At 43.8% G+C, this 26,644-nt stretch overlaps 1 protein-coding gene across 3 annotated transcripts in view; it reads left to right on the top strand.

Moving 5' to 3' along the window:
- The window catches only part of PLCB4 (phospholipase C beta 4), a 569,741-nt gene that overhangs the window by 389,244 nt on the left and 153,853 nt on the right, over positions 1-26,644 (top strand). For all 3 annotated transcript variants that reach the window (XM_089687591.1, XM_089687592.1, XM_089687593.1), the window contains exons 13-18: positions 1,829-1,886; positions 8,201-8,309; positions 14,139-14,349; positions 15,762-15,855; positions 17,816-17,895; positions 22,209-22,293. In XM_089687591.1, coding sequence (XP_089543717.1) covers positions 1,829-1,886; positions 8,201-8,309; positions 14,139-14,349; positions 15,762-15,855; positions 17,816-17,895; positions 22,209-22,293 — 637 coding nt within the window. The remainder of the gene's footprint in view (positions 1-1,828; positions 1,887-8,200; positions 8,310-14,138; positions 14,350-15,761; positions 15,856-17,815; positions 17,896-22,208; positions 22,294-26,644) is intronic.

Genomic DNA, 26,644 nt, shown 5'->3' on the forward strand with positions numbered 1-26,644 from the left:
ACTGCTGTCAGGTTCTGAATCACCTGCTGGTGGCATTGTGCTTCCCAGAGTGGAAAGTTGTAATACCAGTATCCACCAGCAGGTGTCTCCCAGCACCAAGTAGTTCCCAGTAATCAGTCTCCACCTGATGCTGGCTGTTGGGAGACACCTGCTGGTGGACACAGGAACTACCACCTTCCGCTCTGGGAAGCACAGTGCCACCAGCAGGTGATCCAGGTTCTGACAACTCTGTATACTTTGGGTCAGCTTATGGAACGTACGTTGCGTATAAAACTGCTGTCAGGACCTGAATCACCTGCTGGTGGCACTGTGCTTCCCAGAATAGAAGGTTGTAATACCAGTATCCACCAGCAGGTGTCTCCCAGCACCAAGCAGATCCAGTAATCAGTCTCCACCTGATGCTGGCTGATCAGAGCTACCCGCTGTTGGACACAGGAACTACCACCTTCGGCTCTGGGAAGCACAGTGCCACCAGCAGGTGATCCAGGTTCTGACAACTCTGTATACTTGTGGGTCAGGTTATGGAACGTTCGTTGCATCTAAAAGTGCTGTCAGGTTCTGAATCACCTGCTGGTGGCACTGTGCTTCCCAGAGCTGAAGGTTGTAATACCAGTATCCACCAGCGGGTGTCTACCAGCACCGAGCAGATCCAGTAATCAGTCTCCACCTGATGCTGGCTGTTCAGAGATACCTGCTGGTGGACACAGGAACACCACCTACCACTCTGGGAAGCACAGTGCCACCAGCAGGTGATCCAGGTTCTGACAACTCTGTATACTTTGGGGTCTGTTTATGGAACATTCCATGCATATAAAGCTTCTGTCAGTACCTGAATCACCTGCTAGTGGCACTGTGCTTCCCAGAGTGGAAAGTTGTAGTACCAGAGTCCACCAGTGGGTGTCTCCCAGCCCTGAGCAGATCCCAGTAATCAGTCTCCACCTGATGCTGGCTGTTCAGAGATACCCGCTGGTGGACACTGGAACTACCACCTTCCGCTCTGGGAAGCACAGTGCCATCAGCAGGTGATCCAGGTTCTGACAACTCTATATACTTTGGGGTCTGTTTATGAAATATTCCATGCATATAAAACTGCTGTCAGGACCCGAATCTCCTGCTGGTGGCACTGTACTTCCAGAGCGGAAAGTTGTAGTACCAGTATCCACCAGTGGGTGTCTCCCAGCCCTGAGCAGATCCCAGTAATCAGTCTTCACCTGATGCTGGCTGTTGGTAGACACCTGGTGGTGGACAGTGGAACTTCCACCTTCGGCTCTGGGAAGCACAGTGCCACCAGCAGGTGATCCAGGTTCTGACAACTCTGTATACTTTGGTGTCAGTGGGAGGAATAGTGCCCAGTTGATGTCAGTAGCAGGAATTATACCCCATTGTTATTCCCCATTGTTGGTATCAGTGGGAGGAAAAAGTGCCCCAAGGGCCAGATAAAAGCAAGCAAAGGGCCGCATCCGGCCCCCTGGCCTCAGTTTGGAGACCACTGATTTAAACAATCGTTTATTAAAGATCTGACACTTCGGTTATGGCGCAGCTTTTACTAACCGTCTTTAGGTTACCCGGCTTGGTTATAGATTACCAAGATTCACCAACTAACAAGAAGCGTCGGCTGAAGAACCCTTGGCTGCGGTTTTGCTGCGGCTCCTCCGTGTTCATTTTGTTGCATTTTATAGAATTTAACTGCAGCCATTATTAATAGCGGTCGGTGTCACTAATCGATCGTTGTGTATGTGAATGCCGTGCTGTTCATGTGTCAGTGACGTTATTGATGAGAAATATTTGTTCTCTGAAGACTTAACTTTTTCCTAATATTTCTTTTCAGCAACGGAGAAAAATCGGATTGTTTAACGGTAGACCAATTAGTGAGCTTTCTGAATCAAGTAAGCTTTTCATATATTACCTTCTGTGCCAGTCTGTGTGCCGCGGCTTGCTCTTCCATCCTGCCATTGCATGTGTCCTTCAATCGTCCAATCATCCAATCCATCGTCCAATCATCCGATTACTGTCCCTGATTTTCTGATGACCTTCCCTCCATGGATTAGGCCATGGATGGAGTTAGGGACCTTAGATTGTACACCCCTTGAGGGTCAGGGACTGATGTGAATGTACAATATATATGTAAAGTGCTGTGTAAATTGGCGGTGCTATATAAATATGTAATAAAATAAATAAACAATAAAATAGTACACCCAGCTCTGCTGATCCTTTGCTCAGTAGTACCCCCATCTCTGCTGATTCTTCGTTTGGTAGTACCCCCAGCTCTGCTGATCCTTTGCTCAGTAGTACCCCCAGCTCTGCTGATTCTTCACTTAGTAGTACCCCCAGCTCTGCTGATCCTTCTCTCAGTAGTACCCCTAGCTCTGTAGCTCTGCTGATCCTACACTCAGTAGTACCCGAAGCTCTGCTGATCCTTCACTCAGTAGTACCCGCAGCTCTGCTGATCCTTTGCTCAGCAGTACCCCCAGCTCTGCTGATCCTTCACTCAGTAGTACCTGCAGCTCTGCTGATCCTTCGCTCAGTAGTACCCACAGCTCTGCTGATTCTTCGCTTAGTAGTACCCCCAGCTCTGCTGATCCTTCGCTCCATAGTACCCTCGGCTCTGCTGATTCTTCGCTTAGTAGAACCCCCAGGTCTGCTGATCCTTCACTCAGTAGTACCCCCAGCTCTGCTGATCCTTCACTCAGTAGTACCCCCAGCTCTGCTGATCCTTCGCTCAGTAGTACCCCCAGCTCTGCTGATCCTTCCCTCAGTAGTATCCCCAGCTCTGCTGATCCTTCCCTCAGTAGTATCCCCAGCTCTGCTGATCCTTCGCTCCATAGTACCCCCAGCTCTGCTGATCCCTCGCTCAGTAGTACCCCCAGCTCTGCTGATCCCTCACTCAGTAGTACCCCCAGCTCTGCTGATCCCTCACTCAGTAGTACCCCTAGCTCTGCTGATCCCTCACTCAGAAGTACCCCCAGCTCTGCTGATCTTTCACTCAGTAGTACCCCCAGCTCTGTTGATCCTCTGGTTTGCTGATCCTCCTCTCTCTCTGGTCCCAGCTCACCTTTCGCTATATTACTTTCACGCTTCCACCTGGCAGTACTAGGGTCGTTTGTTCGAATCCCAATCACGGCACCACCTGCCTGGAGTTTGCATGTTCTCCCTGTGCCTGTGTGGGTTTCCTCCGGGTACTCTGGTTTCCTCCCACACGCCAAAGACAGGCTGGTAGGTGAATTGGATCCTGTCTAAATTGGCCCTAGCATGTGTATGCATGAATGTGAGTTAGGGACCTTAGATTGTACGCCCCTTGAGGGTTAGGGACTGATGTGAATGTACAATATATATGTAAAGTGCTGCGTAAATTGATGGCGCTATATAACTACCTGAAATAATAATAATAATCCAGGACAGAGAGCTCATTTCCTAGTTCTCCCATACATACACATATAAACAGGCGGCAGCTTGGTGTGTTATCGCCCAGCCTGACAAAGCCATACACAAGTGCCAAGGCAACAAGCAGTGAGATATAGGTCATTAGGCACAGATCCACTCTCAGTTCATTTGCTGCTGTGGGAGAGACGCGGCCGGTATGTGTCGGTCTAATCAGCGTATCCTGCAGTTGGAGAAGACGCTCACATGCAGTATATGCCACTTCCAGGCTTGATTGATGATCACCCGCTCTGCCTGGGCTTTGTGTAAATCCAGCAAGAAAATGACAAGTTATTGCCAAGAAAAGAACATGAAGATGACGTGCAAAGGTGTTAGAAGGAAAAAAAATGGTGTGCTGCTCTTCATGATATTTTATAACGATGTGACAATTAAGAAATGTATATTTTTCCTGGTTTACAAGATTTCAGTATAGGGCAGGGGTCTCCAAACTACGGCCCCCGGGCCACATCCGACCCACTGTAAGATTTTACTTGCCTGGCAGGTATGTGAAGGGGGGGGGGCTTTGACGGGCATCGGAGGGTTCTAATGTAAAGGGGGACTTTGCTGGAAAAAGGTGGAAATTCTGATGTGAAAGGGGCCCCTGTTGTATGATTGAAGTCTTCTCGTGTGATTGGAGGCTTCTCGTGTGAAAGTGGCACTTTAATACAGAAGGGGGGACTCTGATGTCAAATGGGGGGACTTCTGATTTGATGAGGAAACTCTGATGTGAAAAGGGGGCTCTGATGTGATGGGGAAACTGATGTGAAAGGGGCTCCTCATATATGATTGATATCTTTTCATATGATTGGAGGCTTCTCATGTGGAAGGGTCAAAGGGGCCCCTCTTATGTGATTGAATGCTTTATATGTGATTGGAAGTTTCTCGTGTGATTGGAGGCTTCTCAAGTGAAAGGGGGACTCTGATACAGAAGGGGGAACTCTGATGTCAAATGGTGGACTTTTGGTTTGATGAGGAAACTCCAATGTGAAAGAGGGGCTCTGATGTGATGGAGAAACTTTGATGTGAAAGGGGCTCCTCTTATATGATTGATATCTTCTCATATGATTGGAGACTTCTCATGTGGAAGGGGAACTCTTGATGTCAAAGGGATCCCTCTTATGTGATTGAATGCTTCATATGTGATTGGAAGTTTCTCATGTGATTGGAAGTTTCTCGTGTGATTGGAGGCTTCTCAAGTGAAAGGGGGACTCTGATACAGAAGGGGGGACTCTGATGTGAAAGGGGCCCCTGTTATATGATTGAAGTCTTCTCGTGTGATTGGAGGCTTCTCATGTGAAAGTGGCACTCTAATACAGAAGGGGGGACTCTGATGTCAAATGGGGGGACTTCTGATTTGATGAGGAAACTCTGGTGTGAAAAGGGGGCTCTGATGTGATGGGGAAACTGATGTGAAAGGGGCTCCTCATATATGATTGATATCTTCTCATATGGTTGGAGGCTTCTCATGTGGAAGGGTAACTCTGATGTCAAAGGGGCCCCCCTGTGATTGAAGGCTTCTCATATGATTGGAAGTTTCTCGTGTGATTGGAGGCTTCTCAAGTGAAAGGGGGACTCTGATGTCAAAGGGTGGACTACTTATTTGATGAGGTAACACCAATGTGAAAGAGGGGTTCTGATGTGATAGGGAAACTCTGATGTCAAAGGGGCCCCTCTTATGTGATTGAAGGCTTCATATGTGATTGGAAGTTTCTCATGTGAGTGGAGGCTTCTCAAGTGAAAGGGGGACTCTAATGTGAAAGTGGGACTCTGATACAGAAGGGGAGACTCTGATGTCAAAGGAGGGACTTCTGATTTGATGGGGAAACTGGGACTGGAGTGGTGGGGGGCAGTAAGAGGAGAGAGGGAAGGGAGGTAAAAATAAGGTGAAGAGGAAGGGGGAATGGTCCTGCATGCTAGCAAGCTTCAGAGTCACTGGGGTGCCCACACTAGCTGGGGGCAGGCTTGGAAGGGCATATGACCACCAGGGGCCTCAAACCTTCAGAAATTTGGGACAGGTGTCATGTACCAGGTAGATTTTGAACCCCCCCCTGATGCCAGTTCCGGGTCTAACCCATATGGAAGAAAAATATATTTGAAATACTACAATTTTGGCCACATTCATTATATTTCAATATATATATACACTGCATGTTGAAATGCGTTTTTATTACAAAATATATGAAAAATATTTTTAAAAATACATTTCAAATATACTGCATGTCTTTAAAAATACAAATCTACATTTTTGGAATGCATTTACAAATATATGTAAGAATATATGTTAAAGTGACTTTTAAAAAATATCTGAAGAATAGATTTAAAAAAAAATATTTTTAAAAATATATATTTTTTTAATATGTTCTTCAGATTTTTTTTAACATATAAAAAAGTCACTTTAACATATATTTTTACATATATTTGTTGCTAGGGTGACAACACTTTCCCTTCTGTCAGTTGTGCTCCATCGTTGCCACCCTGTCAAGCAGGCTCCTGATGGAGACTTGCAGTGACTGTATCAACGCACATTACGTAGTCTAGGTCCACTGCTTTCAACACGAGGAAGCCCTCCTTGAGAAGTGCCATGCAGGCTTTGCTGGGTTGCATGTCTTTTGGCCAGTAAGCCAAGCTACTAGCATTTTCAGAAAGTAACGACAGAAATGACAGCCTACATATATCCTCCTTGTAGGCTGACTTTAACTCTCCACCATATACCAACAATTTGGGGCAGTTGGCCAGGCAACTAGTATTATCAGAAGGAGAGGACAGTAATGACATCCTACATACAGTATGTCCTCCTAGTATATTGAATTTACCTCTCCATTGTCTACCAAAAACCTTTGGCCAGTTGGCCAGGCTACTGGTATTATCAGATGGAGAGGACAGCAATGACAGGCTACATATGTCCTTCTAGTAGGTTGACTTTAAATCTCCACCATCTATAAAAAACTTTTGGCCAGTTGACCAGGCCACTAGTAGGTTGGCTTTAACTGTCCACCATCTACCAAAAAGCTCTGGCCAGTTGGGCAGGCTACTAGTATTATCAGAAGGAGAGGATAGCAATGACAACCTACATTTGTCCTTCTAGTAGATGACTTTAAATCTCCACCATCTGTCAAAAACTTTTGGCCAGTTGGCCAGGCCACAAGTATTATCAGAAGGAGAGGACAGTAATAACAGCCTATATATGTCCTCTTAGTAGACTGACTTTAACTTTCCTTTATCTACCAAAGGTTTTTTAGCTAGTTGGCCAAGCTACTGGTATTATCAGAAGGAGAGGACAGCAATGACAGCCTACATACGTCCTCCTAGTAGGACTTAAATGCTTCGCCGTCTACCAAAAACATTTGGCCAGTTGGCCAGGATACTAGTGTTATCAAGAAAGGACAGTAATCACAGCCTACATATGTCTTCCTAGTAGGTGGACTTTAACTCTTTGCCTACCAAACATTTTTGACTAGTTGGCCAGGCTACTAGTGTCATCAGACAGAGAGGACAGTAATGACAGGCTACATATGTCCTCCTGGTTTTTTGATGTTGCCTCTCCACCATCTATCAAAAATGTTTGGCCAGTTGACCAGGCTACTAGTATTTTCAGAAGGAGAGGACAGCAATGACAGCCTACATACGTCCTCCTAGTAGAAGGACTTAAACGCTCTGTCGTCTACTAAAAACATTTGGCCAGTTGGCCAGGATACTAGTATTATCAAGAGAGGACAGTAATCACAGCCTACATACGTCTTCCTAGTAGGTGGACTTTAACTCTTTGCCTTCCAAACATTTTTGGCCAGTTGGCCAGGCTACTAGTGTCATCAGACAGAGAGGACAGTAATGACAGGCTACATATATCCTCCTGGTTTTTTGACATTGCCTCTCCACCATCTATCAAAAATGTTTGGCCAGTTGACCAGGCTACTAGTATTTTCAGAAGGAGAGGACAGCAATGACACCCTACATACGTCCTCCTAGTAGAAGGACTTTAACTCTCCGCTGTCTACCAAAAACATTTGGCCAGTTGGCCAGGATACTAGTGTTATGAAGAGGGGACAGTAATCACAGCCTACATACGTCTTCCTAGTAGGTGGACTTTAACTCTTTGCCTACCAAACATTTTTGGCCAGTTGGCCAGGCTACTAGTGTCATCAGACGGAGAGGACAGTAATGACAGGCTACATATATCCTCCTGGTTTTTTGACATTGCCTCTCCACCATCTATCAAAAATGTTTGGCCAGTTGACCAGGCTACTAGTATTTTCAGAAGGAGAAGACAGCAATTACACCCTACATATGTCCTCCTAGTAGAAGGACTTTAACTCTCCGCTGTCTACCAAAAACATTTGGCCAGTTGGTCAGGATACTAGTGTTATGAAGAGGGGACAGTAATCACAGCCTACATACGTCTTCCTAGGAGGTGGACTTTAACTCTTTGCCTACCAAACATTTTTGGCCAGTTGGCCAGGCTACTAGTGTCATCAGACAGAGAGGACAGTAATGACAGGCTACATATGTCCTCCTGGTTGGTTGACGTTACCTCTCCACCATCTATCAAAAACGTTTGGCCAGGCTACTGATGTTTTCAGAAGGAGAAGACAGCAATGACAGCCTACATATGTCCTCCTAATCAACTGGCTAACTCTCCACCATCTACCAAAACCTGAAATTGGATGGACTACACCTCTAAATTAAGATGTAAATGTGCTAATGAGTTAAATTTGTTAACTGAAATGAACAACATATTGCATATCATATTAAAAAACAATTTTAATTATGTATTTTTTTCCTGTAGCATCAAAGAGATCCTCGTCTGAATGAAATCTTGTTCCCATTCTTCGATGCAAAGAGAGCAATGCAGATCATAGAGACGTATGAGCCTGATGAAGAGCTGAGGCAAAAAGGTATTTGTATTGGAGACGTATTCTTCAATGTAATTATTGGACTCATATCCTAAAGCGAAGGGCTGACACAAATATGGTGGACCTCTGACCCTACTGGTGTAGATGTTTGATAGAGCAATTCCTATTCCATATGTTTCCTAATGACCTGCTCAGCCACGTATAATGGAAAGGACATTTATTTCATGTTCTGGATGCATAGAAGAAAGGCCGAATCCAATCTGGAAGCCCAGCAAAGTTAATTACCACAAAAAGTTTGATGGAGTTGTGACACCGTGACCTAGAATATAAACTACAGACTGCAAATGACTGCAGAACGTGGAGAGGTTTAGATCGCATTGGCTGTGACCTTTCTTTCTCTTCCGTATCTCACATAAAATTTGGCTGCAGGAGGCTGAACAGCTGTAATCTGATTCAATTAAGGATAGCCTGGCCAAAAATGTACCAGAGAAGAATGATGGGAAATAATGACTGAGACATGAATATATTCACAACCAGGGGCGGACTGACAACTCATGGGGCCCCCGGGCAATAGGGGATCATGGGGCCCCTGTGTCCTTGCCCAAACTCAAAAAAGCCTATGAAAAAGGTACCAGGGGCATCTCATGGGGCCCCCTACTGACCCCGGGCCCTTGGGCAGAGCCCGAGTTTACAAATGGTCAGTCGTCCCTGTTCACAATTATTGGCAAGCCTCGTAAATATTCTTTTAAAATGTAAGGAAATGCTTTCACCTTGCTTGTGCCCCCAATCCTCCTATGTTCTCTCGCTGCTCCTACCCCTCTCATAGTCAAATCAGTGGTGTTGGTGACCCATAGGAGGAGTGGTGACATCACCCACTTCGGCCATGTGATGAAGTTCAGGGCCAATGATTGGCTGACCAGGTCACATGCTCTGCTATACCCAGGTAGTCTTGATGGATGCAATGGAAGGAGGAGCAGCAGGAGGGTTGCCGGCAAGGTAAGTGTACTGGGTTCAGGACGCTGAAAGTTTGCCCATAACAAAAATTTGCCAGCACATTTACCAGAAAAAAAATAATTTGCGTAAAAAACGGGGGGGGGGGGGGGTTGTGTTGCACAAGTTTTGCAAATCTATATGGAAGCCACACTACCTCGTCCCTTACTCTAATCTATGAGAACCTCCATGTTGGAGCATATACACTCACCAGCCACTTTATTAGGTACACCTGTTCAATTGCTTGGTAACACAAATTGCTAATTAGCCAATCACATGGCACTCAAGGCATTTAGGCATCTAGACGTGGTGAAGACAACCTGCTGAAGTTCAAACCGAGCATCAGAATGAGGAAGAGAGGGGATTTGAGTGACTTTGAATGTGGCATGGTTGTTGGTGTCAGACGGGCTGGTCTGAATATTTCAAAAACTGATCTACTGAGATTTTCACCCACAACCATCTCTAGGGTTTACAGAGAATGGTCCGGAAAAGAGAAAATATCCAGTGAGCCGTAGTTGTGTGGACGAAAATGCCTTGTTGATTTCAGAGGTCAGGAGAATGCACAGATTGGTTGCTGCGACATTCAGATGGTAGGGTCAGAATTTGGCATAAACAACATGAAAGCATGGATCCATCCTGCCTTGTATCAATGGTTCAGGCTGGTGGTGGTGGTGGTGTAATGGTGTGAGGGAGATTTTCTTGGCACTAGCAAAGTGGCCCTAATAAAGTGGCCGGTGAGTGTAAATACAAGATTAAATTACATACTGTGTATGAGAATATTTTTAACTTTTTTACCTGCAAAAAGACCTTAATTCAGTACAGCTGGTCTTGTGATTTATGTCTATCTGCCAGCCAGGCTACTGATACACCTACTGTATATCACGATTCAGCAATTCTGTTTCTTGTACTAGCTCACCAGTAAGGATGAGCTAAGGGAGTATGGGCCAAACCTGCGGAGAACTGACAGCAGTCCGCCGTACAGGGCAAAGGGACAGGGAAGCTGGTGACATCATTGACCTAATGTGGCCACCTGGCCCAATTTGGATAATGTCATTGGCTAAATCTGATGATGGACCATAACAGGTCAATGCTGTCTCCAGCATCTTGTCTTCACCTAATGTGACCACCTGGCCATATTTGGATAATGTCATTGGCTAAATATGATGATGGACCATAACAGGTCAATGCTATCTCCAGCATATTGTCTTCACCTAATGTGACCACCTGGCCATATTTGGATAATGTCATTGGCTAAATCTGATGAATGACCATAACAGGTCAATGCTGTCTCCAGCATCTTGTCTTCACCTAATGTGACCACCTGGCCATATTTGAATAATGTCATTGGCTAAATCTGATGATGAACCATAACAGGTCAATGCTATCTCTAGCATCTTGTATTCACCTAATGTGACCACCTGGCCCAATTTGGATAATGTCATTGGCTAAATCTGATGATGGACCATAACAGGTCAATGCTGCCTCCAGCATCTTGTCTTCACCTAATGTGACCACCTGGCCATATTTGGATAATGTCATTGGCTAAATCTGATGATGGACCATAACAGGTCAATGCTGCCTCCAGCATCTTGTCTTCACCTAATGTGACCACCTGGCCATATTTGGATAATGTCATTGGCTAAATCTGATGATGGACCATAACAGGTCAATGCTATCTCTAGCATCTTGCATTCACCTAATGTGACCAAATGGCCCAATTTGGATAATGTCATTGGCTAAATCTGATAATGGACCATAACAGGTCAATGCTGCCTCCAGCATCTTGTCTTCACCTAATGTGACCACCTGGCCATATTTGGATAATGTCCTTGACCAGATGTGGCCATAGTAAGTCACCAGTATCGACATGCACCAAATGCGGCTACCTGTCCAAATTTGGACAATGTCATGGACCAAATTTTGCCTTGCAGCCATAGTAGGCAAAAATATGTCTCCAGCACTCACGTCCCTTTTGTTATGTTCATCCCCGAAATTTTAGCTCATCCTTACCCACCTCCACCATTTCACCGGACAGAAAATTCCTATTACATGATGAGAGCAGAGTTTTCTTTCTGGTTCAGATTTGCTTAACTGTACAGAAGGAATAGCCTTGTACTAGACTTAAAATGTAAATTCGTCCGCAGAGACATAACGATATAAAGCTTGGGACCCTAAAAATAAAATAAAATGATGTTTAAAAAGTCTTTAGACAGGGGGGTTGCATGCGCGGCTTCAGTGAGACCAGCCGCATGTAATAGGAGCTCCGCTTACCTATTTTGAACGAATCTGTCGTGACTCACCTAGGGGTAGGGGCCTGGTCTCAGACTTATATCACTTATTCCTGGAGGCCTACTATGCCTCTGCGCCCCCATATAGGCTAAAATGGGAACTTGATTGCAACACAACCTTTTTCGGATGACGATTGGGACACCACGATGGATAACATTCGTAGGCACTCTCGATCTCTTTCTGTTCGAGAGATGGCCCTTAAGGTTTTTACCCGTTGGTACTATATCCCATCCAGACTTCATGTTATGTTCCTGGGTGTTTCACACCTCTGTTTTAGGGGTTGTGGTCTCTCTGGAACTCTTGTACACATGTTTTCGGATTTTCCTGGTCTATCCCTGATATGGCGTAAGATTTCAGAGGTAGCATCTGCATTGGCGGATTCTTCCACTGTTCTTTCAGTGCAGATGTGTTTACTAGGTTCGCCCATTCCAGGGGTTCCCACTGATCTGCTGAGATTGATTCACAATATCTGTGTATCTACCCTATGGGCAATAGCTCTGCATTGGAAATCACCTGTGGTCCCTTTGGACTCTGTATTACAGATAATTGATACGGTTATGCTCATGGAGCATAAATATTATACTTTAACCACTTGCCGTCTGGCTGCTGTATATAAATGGCAGTCCAGGGGCGGGTTGCCGTTCATAAATGGCGCCCACCATTATGGACTGTGCGTGCTCCCTGGGAGCGCGCAGCACCGCGATCTGGTGCCCGCTGTGTCCTCTAGACACAGTGGAACACCGATCGTCGTACAGGACCTCTGTGCGAGGTCCCGATCATGTGATCATTGATTGGCCAATCAGTGATCACATGCAGAGTAGTAAGCAAGATGTCACTTCTGACATCATTGCTTACTACGTGTGAAATCTGTGAATGATCACAGAAATCACATGGTACAGGGCTATTCACAACAGCCTTGTACCATGTGCAAGCTGTGACCAATCCAGTGCCCGCAGTGTCCTCTGGACACAGTGGAACACTGATCAATGTATGGGACCTCTGTGCGAGGTCCCGACCATGTGATCACTCATTGGCCAATCAGTGATCACATGCAGAGTAGTAAGCAAGATGTCACTTCTGACATCATTGCTTACTACGTGTGAAATCTGTGAATGATCACAGAGATCACATGGTACAGGGCTATTCACAACAGCCTTGTACCATGTGCAAGCTGTGACCAATCCGGTGCCCGCAGTGTCCTCTGGACACAGTGGAACGCCAATCAATGTATGGGACCTCTGTGCGAGGTCCCGATCATGTGATCACTCATTGGCCAATCAGTGATCACATGCAGAGTAGTAAGCAAGATGTCACTTCTGACATCATTGCTTACTACGTGTGAAATCTGTGAATGATCACAGAGATCACATGGTACAGGGCTATTCACAACAGCCTTGTACCATGTGCAAGCTGTGACCAATCACAGCTCACTCAGTATTTTCAATGGTTGCAAGAATGCAGCCAGAGAGAAGGAGAAAGGATTGCTTCTACAGCCTTTATGGGTGTAAAAGCAATCAGTGTAAAAAAAAAAATCTTCATCACCCCTCACAAGTAGTACAGTGTCACCATGGTGACACTGTACTGCTAGGGTGACAGTATGTAGAAAAAAAACAAATAATATAAAAATGTAAAAAAAAAAAGTAAAAATTATAATTTTTGGCTATAAACTAATTTGGGTTATTTTTTTTTTACTAAAAAGATAACGGAATACATTTTGGCCAAGATTTATGATGAAATATTATTTATTTGCAAAATTTTATAAGAAAAACACTTTTTTTCAAACTTTTTGGACTTTTTCACTTATATAGAAAAAAAAAAAAATCCCAGAGGTGAATAAATACCACCAAAATAAAGTTTTATCTGTCTCAAAAAAATGCTAACAAATTCATATGGGTACAGTGTTGCATGACCGCGCAATTGTCATTCAAAGTGTGATAGCGCTGAAAGCTGAAAATTGGTCTGGACAGGAAGGGGGTAAAAGAGTCCGGACTGGAAGTGGTTAATAGATAGGATGCATTTATTTGACATTAAATGGGATTGTTGGAAGTTACATCGTCATTTATTGCTGGACTGAATATTTGCGGATGTTATACTTGACTCTACTAATTGTATATTATGCTGTTGATATGCTATGCTGTAATGTCTTTCTCTTACATGCTTGGTTCTCGTTTCTTGATTGCCTTTACTTAACCCTTTGAGGACCGTAAGGTTTTGGAACGCCAAAAGAATCCATTTTTTTGTTTTTAAAGTTCGTACACTTCAGTTGCTGTAACTAAGCCATTTCATGAAATAATTGGCAAAAAGCTCGATCCATTTGTTGTTTGTTGATAAGAACTAATATTTTGACTCAAACCAAAAAAAAAAAAGTTTTAAGTTCTTAATCAGATGATACACACATTTACAAACATGGGACAAATACGTCCCTTGGTCCTCAAAGGGTTAATCTACGTTCGTTTGTCTCTTTATATCACTGATAACTGTGACATAATTGCTAAGTTGATGTTTCTTTCTTTCTTTTCCGTAAAAAATTTGTAAACAAAACAAGTCTTTGGACAAGAAGCTCTCAGCTGACTTCTTCTTTACCATTGGCAGGTCAAATATCAAGCGATGGGTTCTGCCGATATTTGATGTCTGATGAGAATGCCCCAGTCTTTCTCGATCGATTGGAACTCTACCAGGAAATGGAGCATTCGCTTGCACACTATTTTATAAGCTCCTCCCACAATACATACCTTACCGGCAGACAGTTTGGTGGGAAATCATCCGTAGAAATGTACAGACAGGTCCTTCTAGCTGGATGCAGGTATTTCTGTGTTTTTTTTTAAATTTTAAATCAAACCCTATGAGATTGTTTAAAAAGATCTCCAGTCTATGCCATAGTCCCCGTCAACATGATGGATTACAGTTATTTTCTATGGGGCTGCGCTCCACTCAAAGTTCCTAAAGACAATTAATACAAATAATAGATACATCCAAGTGCTCCTGTTAATAATAAGTGAAAAAATATTCTATAAAGGAAATTAATCAACCAATATCAGTAACCAAAAATGATGTCCATATACATGTCAGAAAAGTCCATATATACTTCTTCACTTGTATTTGTGTGCTAGGGGAAGGTGCAGGAAGGGATTCGAACCAACGACCCTATTACTGCCAGGCGGAAGTGCTAACCGATATAAATAATATTCAATAAAATGCAGATAGTTCTATTAAAAGTCCAAGAAGGAAAGAAAATATATATTAAGAAATATATATATATATATATATATATATATATGTGCATATATTGATTAAAAATTGCGACCCAAGGTGACACTGTTGATCCTGATATGATGTTAGTCAACAGTCCATGTGAGCGGCAAACAAATAGTTAAAATGCACACTCACCAGATACGCATAAATAATGCGCAGCATATAAATCAATGAAGATCTGCCCGGAATCCCTCTTAAGGGTGGTACTGGAGAGAACAGCCCAGGGTGGATGGATAACATCAAGGTGGCGCTGTGCCTGGAGGTCCCCTTTAAGGATATGGATGCAAACCTCTTCTGGATATAGAAATGGTCAACAGGGGGGAGGGGGCTCTGGGGGGTTAAAAGCTCACCAAAGAGCGACAGAAGGAAATGCCCATAGTGTAGTAGGTTATAATCCAAAATTTATTAAATGTATAAGATGATAAAATGAACATACAGTACATGCGGCAAATCCTTGTGCAGATAAAGTAGTAAAGCAGCCTAAAGCTGCTATGAGCACTGACCAGCTGGTATAGATATGGTGGCCGCCGGACCTCCGTGATCCGGCAGCATAATGTCAGGGCGTGCAGGCTCCACAAAGACGCGTTTCGTACGCAGAGTACGTCCTCAGTTGTTGGCATACCCCATTGGCATTTCTTTTGAATTTTTTGTTGCTATTCTGTCTCTCAGTGTTACAATACACCGAACATTCGATTTTTAGACTGATCGTTTCTTTGTGAGGGGCGAACATTCAACATCAGCAGGAGAGCAAATACGCATTTCCTTCACTGTAGCATTCACCTGACTTTGGTCTGACTAGCGGCAGCTTTTAGATGATTCCGGGTAGATAGGCTTTAAAGCTAAACTTTGAACCCATAAACTTTCATTTGAAGGGTGTTAATCCACATTGAGTTCACCAAATACCTTTGCAGGTAAAGTGTACTTGTAAACATTTTACTGATTGTATGTCTGTGTTATGGACAGGTGTGTTGAGTTGGATTGCTGGGACGGAAAAGGTGAAGACCAGGAGCCCATAATTACTCATGGGAAGGCCATGTGCACCGATATCCTCTTTAAGGTATGTAAGATGGGCCGAAACCTATAGGGGGGTTGCAGTACAATGACAACAGACATCTGTAAGTGTCTGAAAGGAATGAAAGTAGAAAACCTCAGGTCAGCTGGTCAGTAGAGATGGGCTTGGATTCAGGCTTGGGTTCAGTATGATCCAGGTTTGGTCAAAAACCAGATACCAGAAGGTACCTGTCACTTTTGGGCCAATAAGCTGCAGGCGAGAGATTCCCTGCCGCGTAGCATATGTGGGCGCAGGGGTGGACTGACAACTCATGGGGCCCCCGGGCAACAGGGGATCATGGGGCCCCTGTGTCCTTGCCCACACAAACCACACCAAAAAAGCCTATGAAAAGGTACCAGGGTCAACTCATGGGGCCCCCTACTAACCCTGGGCCCTCGGCACTGCCCGAGTTCCCAAATGGTCAGACTGCCCCTGTGTGGGCGTACATGCTTGTGACATAATTAACCTACTATGGTCATATGGCCATGTTTGGTTAATGACATTGAACTAGGAATGAGCTTGGGTTTGGCCCAAATCCGGAAGATGGCTGTTATTACTGAGCCAATGGGTTGTGGGTGGAAGATTTCCCACCGCATAACTCCATGTATACTGAGGATGACGGTAATGTTTGTGACATCGTTGAACTAACTTGACCTTGTACCAGGTTTGATCAAATATCAGAAGGTGCCTGTCATTTCTGGATCCGTGAGCAGAAGGCGGGAGATTCCCTGCCCCATAGCATGTGCAAGTGGGCATGCTCATTACATCATTATTATTATTATACAGTATTTATAAAGTGCCAATGGTTCGCTCAGCGCTGTACATTACAAAGGGGGACAGAACATGTGACAGAACAATACCAATACAATGCATAAGGGGATTGAGGGCCCTGCTCTTTCGAGCTTACAATCTAGGAGGGAGGGGATGGTGGCACAGGAGGAGATAGCTGTGGGGGATGGAGTGGTAGGAAGAGTGGAGGAGGTCGGCAAGTTAGCAGGGGGTGGGGTAGGCTTCCCTGAAGAGATGGGTTTTCAGGGTGCGCCTAAAGGAGAGGAGAGTAGGTGATAATCTGATGGGTTGGGGCAGGGAGTTCCAGAGGATGGGTGACACCCTGGAGAAGTCCTGGAGACGGGCATGGGAGGAGGACACCAGGGAACGAGAGAGAAGGAGGTCTTGTGAGGAGCGGAGTGTGCGTGCTGGGCGGTACTTGGATATTAGGTCAGTGATGTAGTTCGGGGCAGTATGGTGGACAGCTTTGTACGTCAGTGTTAGGATTTTGAATTTGATCCGTTGCGCAATCGGAAGCCAGTGGAGGGATTGGCAGAGGGGGGTGGCGGAGATGGAGCGGTTGGAAAGGTGAATGAGTCTGGCAGCCGTATTCAGGATCGACTGAAGCGGGGATAGCCAGCGGCGAGGCAGGCCAGTGAGGAGGGAGTTGCAGTAGTCGAGTCGTGATATGATGAGGGAGTGGATGAGCTGTTTAGTGGTTTCTGGAGTTAGGAACGTGCGGATTTTGGCGATGTTGTGGAGGTGGAGTCTGCAGGAGTTTGTTAAAGATTGGACTTGGGGCTGGAAGGATAGGTTGGAGTCCAGAATGACACCAAGTACTCTGGCCTGCGGGGCGGGTTTGATGGTGGTGTTGTTGGACATGATGGAGAAGTCAATGGGGGTTGGTGTCTGGGCTGGGGAGAAGACAAGAAACAGTGACATTGACCTAGGAATCGGCTTGGGTTTGGTCCAAACCCAGAAGTTGACTGTCATCACTGGGCCAATGGGTTGTGGGTGTTAGATTCCCAACCCCAGAGGTCCATGTATACAAATAATTAGGGGAATGCTTTTGACATAATTGAACTAACTTGGCCTTATGGCCTTATGTTTAGATGGCTATGCTTGGTGTCTTATTTATTTCCTTATTCAGTGATTAAAGACTCATTAACACGCTGTTTTCTCTTCTTATTTTTTGAAGGATGTAATAATAGCCATCAAGGAGTATGCATTTGTCACCTCGGAGTATCCTGTCATCCTTTCATTTGAGAACCATTGCAGGTACCATTTTATTGTCCCTGAATGTGAGTCTCTCCAGATGTCTCTTGTTACCTCTTCCTTGACTCAGATATAGTAGTGAGCCTTGTATTTCAATTTCAGATTTTTGGAATATATAGATCTGCAGGAAATATGAAAATCTGAGACTTACAAAGGGGTACTTCAGTAACTATATCCAATACACTGACGAGAATGCAGGCCGGTGAGGGGCTACTTTGTGGCTTGCTTCCCCATTGGTGTACCAGTAAAGAGTTATTGGGATATATAGATCTGCAAGAAATATGAAAATCTGAGACTTGCAAAGGGGTACTTCAGTAACTTTATCCATTAAACTGAAGGGGATTCAGGCCGATATGCGGCTACTTGTTGGCTTGCTTCCCCATTGGCATAGTGGTAAAAAGCCTATAGGACATCTCAACCAGTCCACAAAAGCTGCCGGAGTTATGTGCCTTCACACCCGGGTGGGTAGGCTTTCATTTATCTCTTCTCATAGGATGAACACTTTTAAATGAGAGGGTAGAATAACGTAGAAGGGGGTGATGGAGGTGGAGAAACCCCAAACATAGAGTAGCGAGTTCCCACAGCCCCCAGTAAACATCTTGGTGTTCCTTGAAGAGCTTGGCGGACTGCAGTCTGATCATAAAAATCCAATTTTCCCATAAACTGGTCACACTGCAGTACCAGATTTCACCAGCAGCTGTTGCTGATTTCTGTCTACACAGGCCTCTGACCTGAGAAAATATGGAATCTGTATTGAACCCAACCAGTGATTCTCAAACTCTTCCTTGACTCTGATATAGTAGTGAGCCTTGTATTTCAATTTCAGATTTTTGGAATGTGTAGATCTGCAGGAAATATGAAAATCTGAGACTTACAAAGAGGTACTTCAGTAACTATATCCAATACACTGACAGGAATGCAGGCCGGTGAGGGGCTACTTGTTGGCTTGCTTCCCCATTGGCATAGTGGTAAAAAGCCTATAGGACATCTCAACCAGTCCACAAAAGCTGCCGGAGTTATGTGCCTTCACACGCGGGAGGGTAGGCTTTCATTTATCTCTTCTCATAGGATGAACACTTTTAAATGAGAGGGTAGAGTAGCGTAGAAGGGGGTGATGGAGGTGGAGAAACCCCAAACATAGAGTAGCGAGTTCCCACAGCCCCCAGTAAACATCTTGGTGTTCCTTGAAGAGCTTGGTGGACTGCAGTCTGATCATAAAAATCCAATTTTCCCATAAACTGGTCACACTGCAGTACCAGATTTCACCAGCAGCTGTTGCTGATTATTGTCTACACAGGCCTCTGACCTGAGAAAACATGGAATCTGTATTGAACCCAACCAGTGATTCTCAAACTCTTCCTTGACTCTGATATAGTAGTGAGCCTTGTATTTCAATTTCAGATTTTTGGAATGTATAGATCTGCAGGAAATATGAAAATCTGAGACTTACAAAGGGGTACTTCAGTAACTATATCCAATACACTGATGGAAATGCAGGCCGGTGAGGGGCTACTTATTGGCTTGCTTCCCCATTGGCATACCGGTAACAGGCCTATAGAACATCTCAACCAGTCAACAAAAGCTGCCAGAGTTATGTGCCTTCACACCCGGGTGGGTAGGCTGTCATTTACCTCTTCTCATAGGAAGAACACTTTTAAATGAGAGGGTAGAGTAACCTAGAAGAGGGAGACGGAGGTGGAGAAACCCCAAACATAGAGTAGCGAGTTCCCACAGTCCCCAGTAAACATCTTGGTGTTCCTTGAAGAGCTTGGTGGACTGCAGTCTGATCATAAAAATCCAATTTTCTCATAAGGCGTTACTGGTCACACTGCAGTACCAGATTTCACCAGCAGCTGTTGCTGATTATTGTCTACACAAGGCCTCTGACCTGAGAAAACATGGAATTTGGGTTGAACCCAACCAGTGGTTCTCAAACAGTTTTCCTGGTAATTGAGGTATAGTTATTAATATTAAAGGGGGCACCCCTCTCTAAATAAACCCCTTTGTAATCAGTAAAGTCGTCCTTTTTAAAGGGAGAGCGGTAATACAGTGTGAAGTGCAATGGAGCCTGCAGTTTAAATCATCTAAAGTCTTACAGTTACCATTTTTAGAGAACCTATCCCCCGCCAGCTTGCTGCAGAGAAGGACTTTTTCTTTCTGTATGAAGGCAGTAGTCTCACTGCAGAGGTCCGAGCTAGGGATGTCCCATCAGCAAAGCTCTGTTGTGCTTCTCAAAATTCCAGTGGTCAGAAAATGTAGCTGGTTAGCATAGCTTTACCTAAAGCAGCCCCTGTTCCATTAGGACCAGAAGGATTGCCGGTACTTGGTTAGCCTGAGGATGTATTTGCTGGCAAAATGGTACAAGCGGCTGAAATATATACAAAGTAGCACCTGTGCTGCTTGGCAGGCAGTAAGTGTAGTCCAGGAACAGGCAGAGGTCAGGGGAGGCAGCAGATAGGGGGTGTACTATAGGGACAGGCAGGGGTAATGGGAGACAACAGACAGTAAGTGTAATCCAGGAAAAGGCAGAAGTCAAGGGAGGCAGCAGATAGGGGGTGTACTATAGGGACAGGCAGAGGTAATGGGAGACAACAGACAGTAAGTGTAATCCAGGAAAAGGCAGAGGTCAAGGGAGGCAGCAGATAGGGGGTGTATTACAGGGACAGGCAGAGGTAATGGGAGACAACAGACAGTAAGTGTAATCCAGGAAAAGGCAGAGGTCAGGGGAGGCAGCAGACAGGGGATGTATTACAGGGACAGGCAGAGGTAATTGGAGACAAAAGACAGTAAGTGTAATCCTGGAACAGGCAGTTGTCAGGGGAGGCAGCAGACAGGGGAGTATTGTAGCGACAGGCAGAGGTAATGGTAGGGATAGGAATAGATCAGTGCAGGCAGCAGACAGTAAGTGAAATCCAGGAACAGGCAGAGGTCAGGGGAGGCAGCAGACAGGGGGTGTATTATAGCGACAGGCAGAGGTAATGGGATGCAACAGACAGTAAGTGTAATCTAGGGACAGGAAGAGATCAGTGCAGGCAGCAGACAGTAAGTGTAATCCAGGAACAGGCAGATGTCGGTGGAGGCAGTAGACAGGGGTGTATTATAGCGACAGGCAGAGGTAATGGCAGGGACAGGAGTAGATCAGTGCAGGCAGCAGACAGTAAGTGTAATCCAGGAAAAGGCAGAGGTCAGGGGAGGTGGCAGACAGTAAGTGTAATCCAGGAACAGGCAGAGGTCAGGGGAGGCAGCAGACAGGGGGTGTATTATAGCGACAGGCAGAGGTAATTGCAAGGACAGGAAGAGATCAGTGCAGGCAGCAGACAGTAAGTGTAATCCAGTAAAAGGCAGAGGTCAGGGGAGGCAGCAGACAGGGGGTGTATTATAGCGACAGGCAGAGGTAATTGCAAGGACAGGAAGAGATCAGTGCAGGCAGCAGACAGTAAGTGTAATCCAGTAAAAGGCAGAGGTCAGGGGAGGTGGCAGACAGTAAATGTAATTCAGGGACAGGCAGAGTATGCGTTTTCCAGGGATAGGCAGCGGTAAGAGCAGGCAGCAGACAGGTGTATTTCATGGGCAGGCAGAGGTCAAGGGAGGCAGCAGACAGTAAGTGTAATCCAAGGACAGGCCGAGGTCAGGGCAGGCTGCAGACAGTAAGTGTAATTCAGAGGCAGGCCAAGATCAGGGCAGGCAGCAAACAATTAGTGTAATCCAAAGACAGGCAGAGGTCAGGGTAAGCAGGAGACAGAAAAAATAATCCAAAGTCAGGTAGAGGTCAGAGTAGGCAGCAGACAGTAAGTGCTATCCAAGGACAGGCAGAGGTAAGGACAGGCAGCAGACAGTGAGTGCAATTCAGGGGCAGGCCAAGATCAGGGTAGGCGGCAGACAGTAATTGTAATCCAGGGACAGGGAGAGGTCAGGGCAGGCGTTAGGCAATAAGTGTAATTCAGGTGCAGGCAGAGGTCAGGACAGGCAGCAGACAGTAAGTGTAATCCAGGGACAGGCAAAAGTCAAGGGAGGTGACAGGCAGAAAGTGTAATTCAGGGGCAGGACAGGATCAGGGAATGTGGCAGACAGTAAGTGTAATCCAAGGACAAGTAGATCAGGGGAGGCAACAGGCTGTAAGTGTAATCAGGGACCGGTGTACCAGAGACTGCAGGCATCCTGCATTATTACATGGAGGGGGTCCCTGGCAAAGTTCAGCCTTGCATAGTGGAAAATCCCTTTTAATACATTCTTGAATCTTACATGAAAACTGAAATTGCACTTTGTTGTCCGAGTTCATCTCCATGATGTTTTTAAACCGTTTGACTCTATTTCAGTAAATATCAACAGTACAAGATGTCCAAATACTGCGAGGAAATTTTTGGGGATCTCCTACTAAAGCAGCCCATCGAGACACACCCGGTACGTAAGCAAGATTTCTATCTCGTCTTATAAGGTATTCTTTGTCTGAGTGTCTCTTTCACATCACTGATGGACTTGTAGAGAATGAAGTTGAGGAATATTGTTCATCTCCGCAGGCAAATGCCAATGAACCCAACAAACAAGGCAAAGGGAAGCATGCACAGCCCTCTTGTGAAGTAAAAAAAAAAAAAAAATTAAAATCTTAAGCTTTGCTGCCACCTAGCGACACAATATGATATGACCATTGGGATAGGAATGACGGGGCTGTGATGGAGCACGCTAAGCGGAATTTGGAGTTTCTGCTGCATGCAGTGAAAACGTTTTACGTGTTCTCTAACGTGCAGTGCGGGGTTATTTATTTAAAATATCAGTGTCATGTTTGTAAGGCTAAAGGCACGATTCCTTCTTTTTTTTTTTAATTAAAATTCTTCAATCATTTTTTCTGGGCAAATAAAAAAAGTGATACATTTTGTAAAGTGCTGCGCAAACTGTTGGCGCTATATAACTCCTGTATTATAATAATAATAATATATAAATCCTGTATAATAATAATAATATATAAATCCTGTATAATAATAATAATAATCTATAAATCCTGTATAATAATCTATAAATCCTGTATAATAATAATAATAATAATCTATAAATCCTGTATAATAATAATAATATATAAATCCTGTATAATAATATATAAATCCTGTATAATAATAATAATAATAATAATATATAAATCCTGTATAATAATAATATATAAATCCTGTATAATAATAATATATAAATCCTGTATTATAATAATAATCTATAAATCCTGTATAATAATAATAATATATAAATCCTGTATAATAATAATAATAATCTATAAATCCTGTATAATAATAATAATATATAAATCCTGTATTATAATAATAATATATAACTCCTGTATAATAATATATAAATCCTGTATAATAATAATATATAAATCCTGTATAATAATAATAATATATAAATCCTGTATAATAATAATATATAAATCCTGTATTATAATAATAATCTATAAATCCTGTATAATAATAATACTATATAAATCCTGTATAATAATAATAATAATAATATATAAATCCTGTATTATAATAATAATATATAACTCCTGTATAATAATATATAAATCCTGTATTATAATAATAATAATAATATATAAATCCTGTATAATAATAATATATAAATCCTGTATAATAATAATAATAATATATAAATCCTGTATAATAATAATCTATAAATCCTGTATAATAATAATAATAATAATATATAAATCCTGTATTATAATAATAATAATATATAACTCCTGTATAATAATCTATAAATCCTGTATAATAATAATAATATATAAATCCTGTATTATAATAATAATAATATATAAATCCTGTATAATAATAATAATAATAATAATATATAAATCCTGTATAATAATAATAATATATAAATCCTGTATAATAATAATAATACATTGTAGTTTTTTGGAAGTTAAAGCTGAACTCTGGGCAGGTATTAAGAGCACACCCAGGGGCGGACTGACAGGGGCGGACTGACAACTCATGGGGCCCCTGTGTCCTTTCCCACACTCAAAGCACACCCAAAAAGCCTATAAAAGGTACCAGGGGCATTTCATGGGGCCCCATACTGACCCTGGGCCCTTGGGCAGTGCCCAAGTGCTCGAATGGTCAGTCCGCCCTTTGGGCACACCTTATTGTAGCTCTGTAACTATTAATACATTTTGTTTTTTTTTGCAAGCAGTGTAAGCACCTGAATATGATTTGGCATCAAACTTGTGTCTGCTGTACAGCAGAGCTCATACTGGTGGGGGGGGGGGGGTGGGAACAGCCCCATTATTGGTGTCAGTGGATGGAATGGGGCCTCAACGGCAGCATAAAGGCGATAGAAGCGCCACATCCGGCCCCAGTCCACTGTACTAAATGGATCGCATTCCTTATGTTCTATGATATTCAGCGCCATCTAATGGCCTTAATACCTAACTTTCCCATTTCACATTTTTTTTTTCAATGATTACATCCTGTCTTGGCTGGGGTTAAAGATTACTTTGGCCTAAGATATACAGAAAATTAAAAACATGTTCAGCTTACGTCTGATATTGATGTCCCAATCCTGCCCTTAGTCTTCAGTGGGTGTAATGCGTGCACTGTGACCTGCTGTTGTGTCGGACACTTTGGGTGGAAATTATCAGGCTTTTGTACAAGCATGATGCACAGAGCTATATTCCTGAATTTTAAACGACTAGAATTCCAGAATAAATTTTGTGCCGTAATTTTTTTATCCACTTTTTTTTTTTTTTTTTTTTTCATTCCTGTGCGTGGAGAATGGGGAAAATACACAATTATGGTCACTAGATGGAGTGGAAGAGCATTCTTTAATTTTTTTTTATGATATTCAGCTCCAACTAGTGGCCACAATTTGAAATTTTCCAAAATGTTTTTTTTCTGTGATGAACGTTTGAACTACAGAGCATATTTATTTATTTCAGGTACTTATATAGCGCCATCAATGTACGCAGCACTTTACATATATATTGTACATTCACATCAGTCCCTAACCCTCAAGGGGCGTACAATCTAAGGTCCCTAACCCTCAAGGGGTGTACAATCTAAGGTCCCTAACTCACATTCATACATACACATACTAGGGCCAATTTAGACAGGAGCCAATGAACCTACCAGCATGTCTTTGGAGTGTGGGAGGAAACCAGAGTACCCAGAGGAAACCCACGCAGGCACAGGGAGAACATGCAAACTCCAGGCAGGAGGTGCCGTGCACGTTTAGCATAGATTGGGCCTATAAAGGTAGTTATGGTAAAATGGATAGTGACGTTACTATTTAATGGATTCCACTTTCAGAATAATGGGAGATATGCATTGTGGAATTGTAGCCATTCAATTGATGAATGACGTCAATCCATTGACATATATGGGTAGCACAGTGGCTAAGTGGTTAGCACTTCCGCCTGGCAGTACTCGGGTCGTTGGTTCAAATCCCAACCACGGCACCACCTGCCTGGAGTTTGCATGTTCTCCCTGTGCCTGCGTGGGTTTCCTCTGGGTACCCCGGTTTCCTCCCACACTCCAAAGACATGCTGGTAGGTTAATTGGCTCCTGTCTAAATTGTCCCTAGTATGTGTATGTATGAATGTGAGTTAGGGACCTTAGATTGTACGCCCCTTGAGGGTTAGGGACCTTAGATTGTACGCCCCTTGAGGGTTAGGGACCTTAGATTGTACGCCCCTTGAGGGTTAGGGACCTTAGATTGTACACCCCTTGAGGGTTAGGGACTGCTGTGAATGTACAATATATATGTAAAGTGCTGCGGAAATTGACGGCGCTATATAAGTACCTGAAATTAATTAATATATAGAGACAAATCTATTCTTTTTAGGTTTGGATAGAGTAAAGGTTAAAACCCCTGTTAGCTTTTTATTTTTTTTTGTTTTTTTTTTCTTGCTGGCTGTGCATTGTTGGGGAGATTTTCTTCCACTTCCTTTCCTGGAGATGCAACAGGAAACAAGAGGAAATTTCTTCTAAGACAGTTGTCACCGGAGCACCCTTTTCTGCTGACAACTATAAAATATGTCTTTCTGTCCCATTGCCAATGATCACTTGGGGTGTGTCCAAATCCAGTTGGCTGTCATTGCTGGGCCATGATGCATGTATACAAATGGGGTGAAATGCTTGTGACATCATTGACCTACAATGGCCATGTGTCCATAGTAGGTCGATGATGTCACACGCGTCTCCACCCCCTTTGTGTATGTCAGCAGCAAGACAGGGAATCTCCTGACCACAGCTCATTGGCCCAGCAGTGACAGCTGGTTTACAGGTACAACTGAACCTGGGTTTGGACCAAACTGACTACTATTGGCTCATTTACACTTGCTTTAAAAAATCTTGCCCAAAGCCACCGTTTGAAGTGCTATGAATGCCGAGCAAAGCCTCTGTCACTAAATAAATTGGTTGCCTTACAGTCCTGTTCACACTGTTGCATTTGCTTTGCTTCTCTTAAAAAAATTATACCCCGCGTCGCTTTCTTGGTGCTTCAAAGCGACGCCAGAGTCTCCGTAGAAGTCTATGGCAATGCTTGCTTACAGCACCTGCAGTTTTTATTCAGAGTTAGTTTTGCTTTGTTTTAGAGGTATTGCAGGTATGAGATATCCCAGGATGCACTGGGAAACCAACAAAGGAACCTGAAAGATGTCATCAGCAGTCACTTCAGGTTCATGTATATTCTGGGAGTGTCTGGTGCAGACATCACATCTGGTGTGCAGCAAGGAGCAGCAGGAAGGTGAGCGGGGTCCAGACCTGAGTGG

Source organism: Staurois parvus, unplaced genomic scaffold (genome assembly GCF_062004578.1).
Source record: "Staurois parvus isolate SC_StPar_1 unplaced genomic scaffold, SC_StPar_1.0 ptg000431l, whole genome shotgun sequence".
NCBI lineage: Eukaryota > Metazoa > Chordata > Amphibia > Anura > Ranidae > Staurois > Staurois parvus.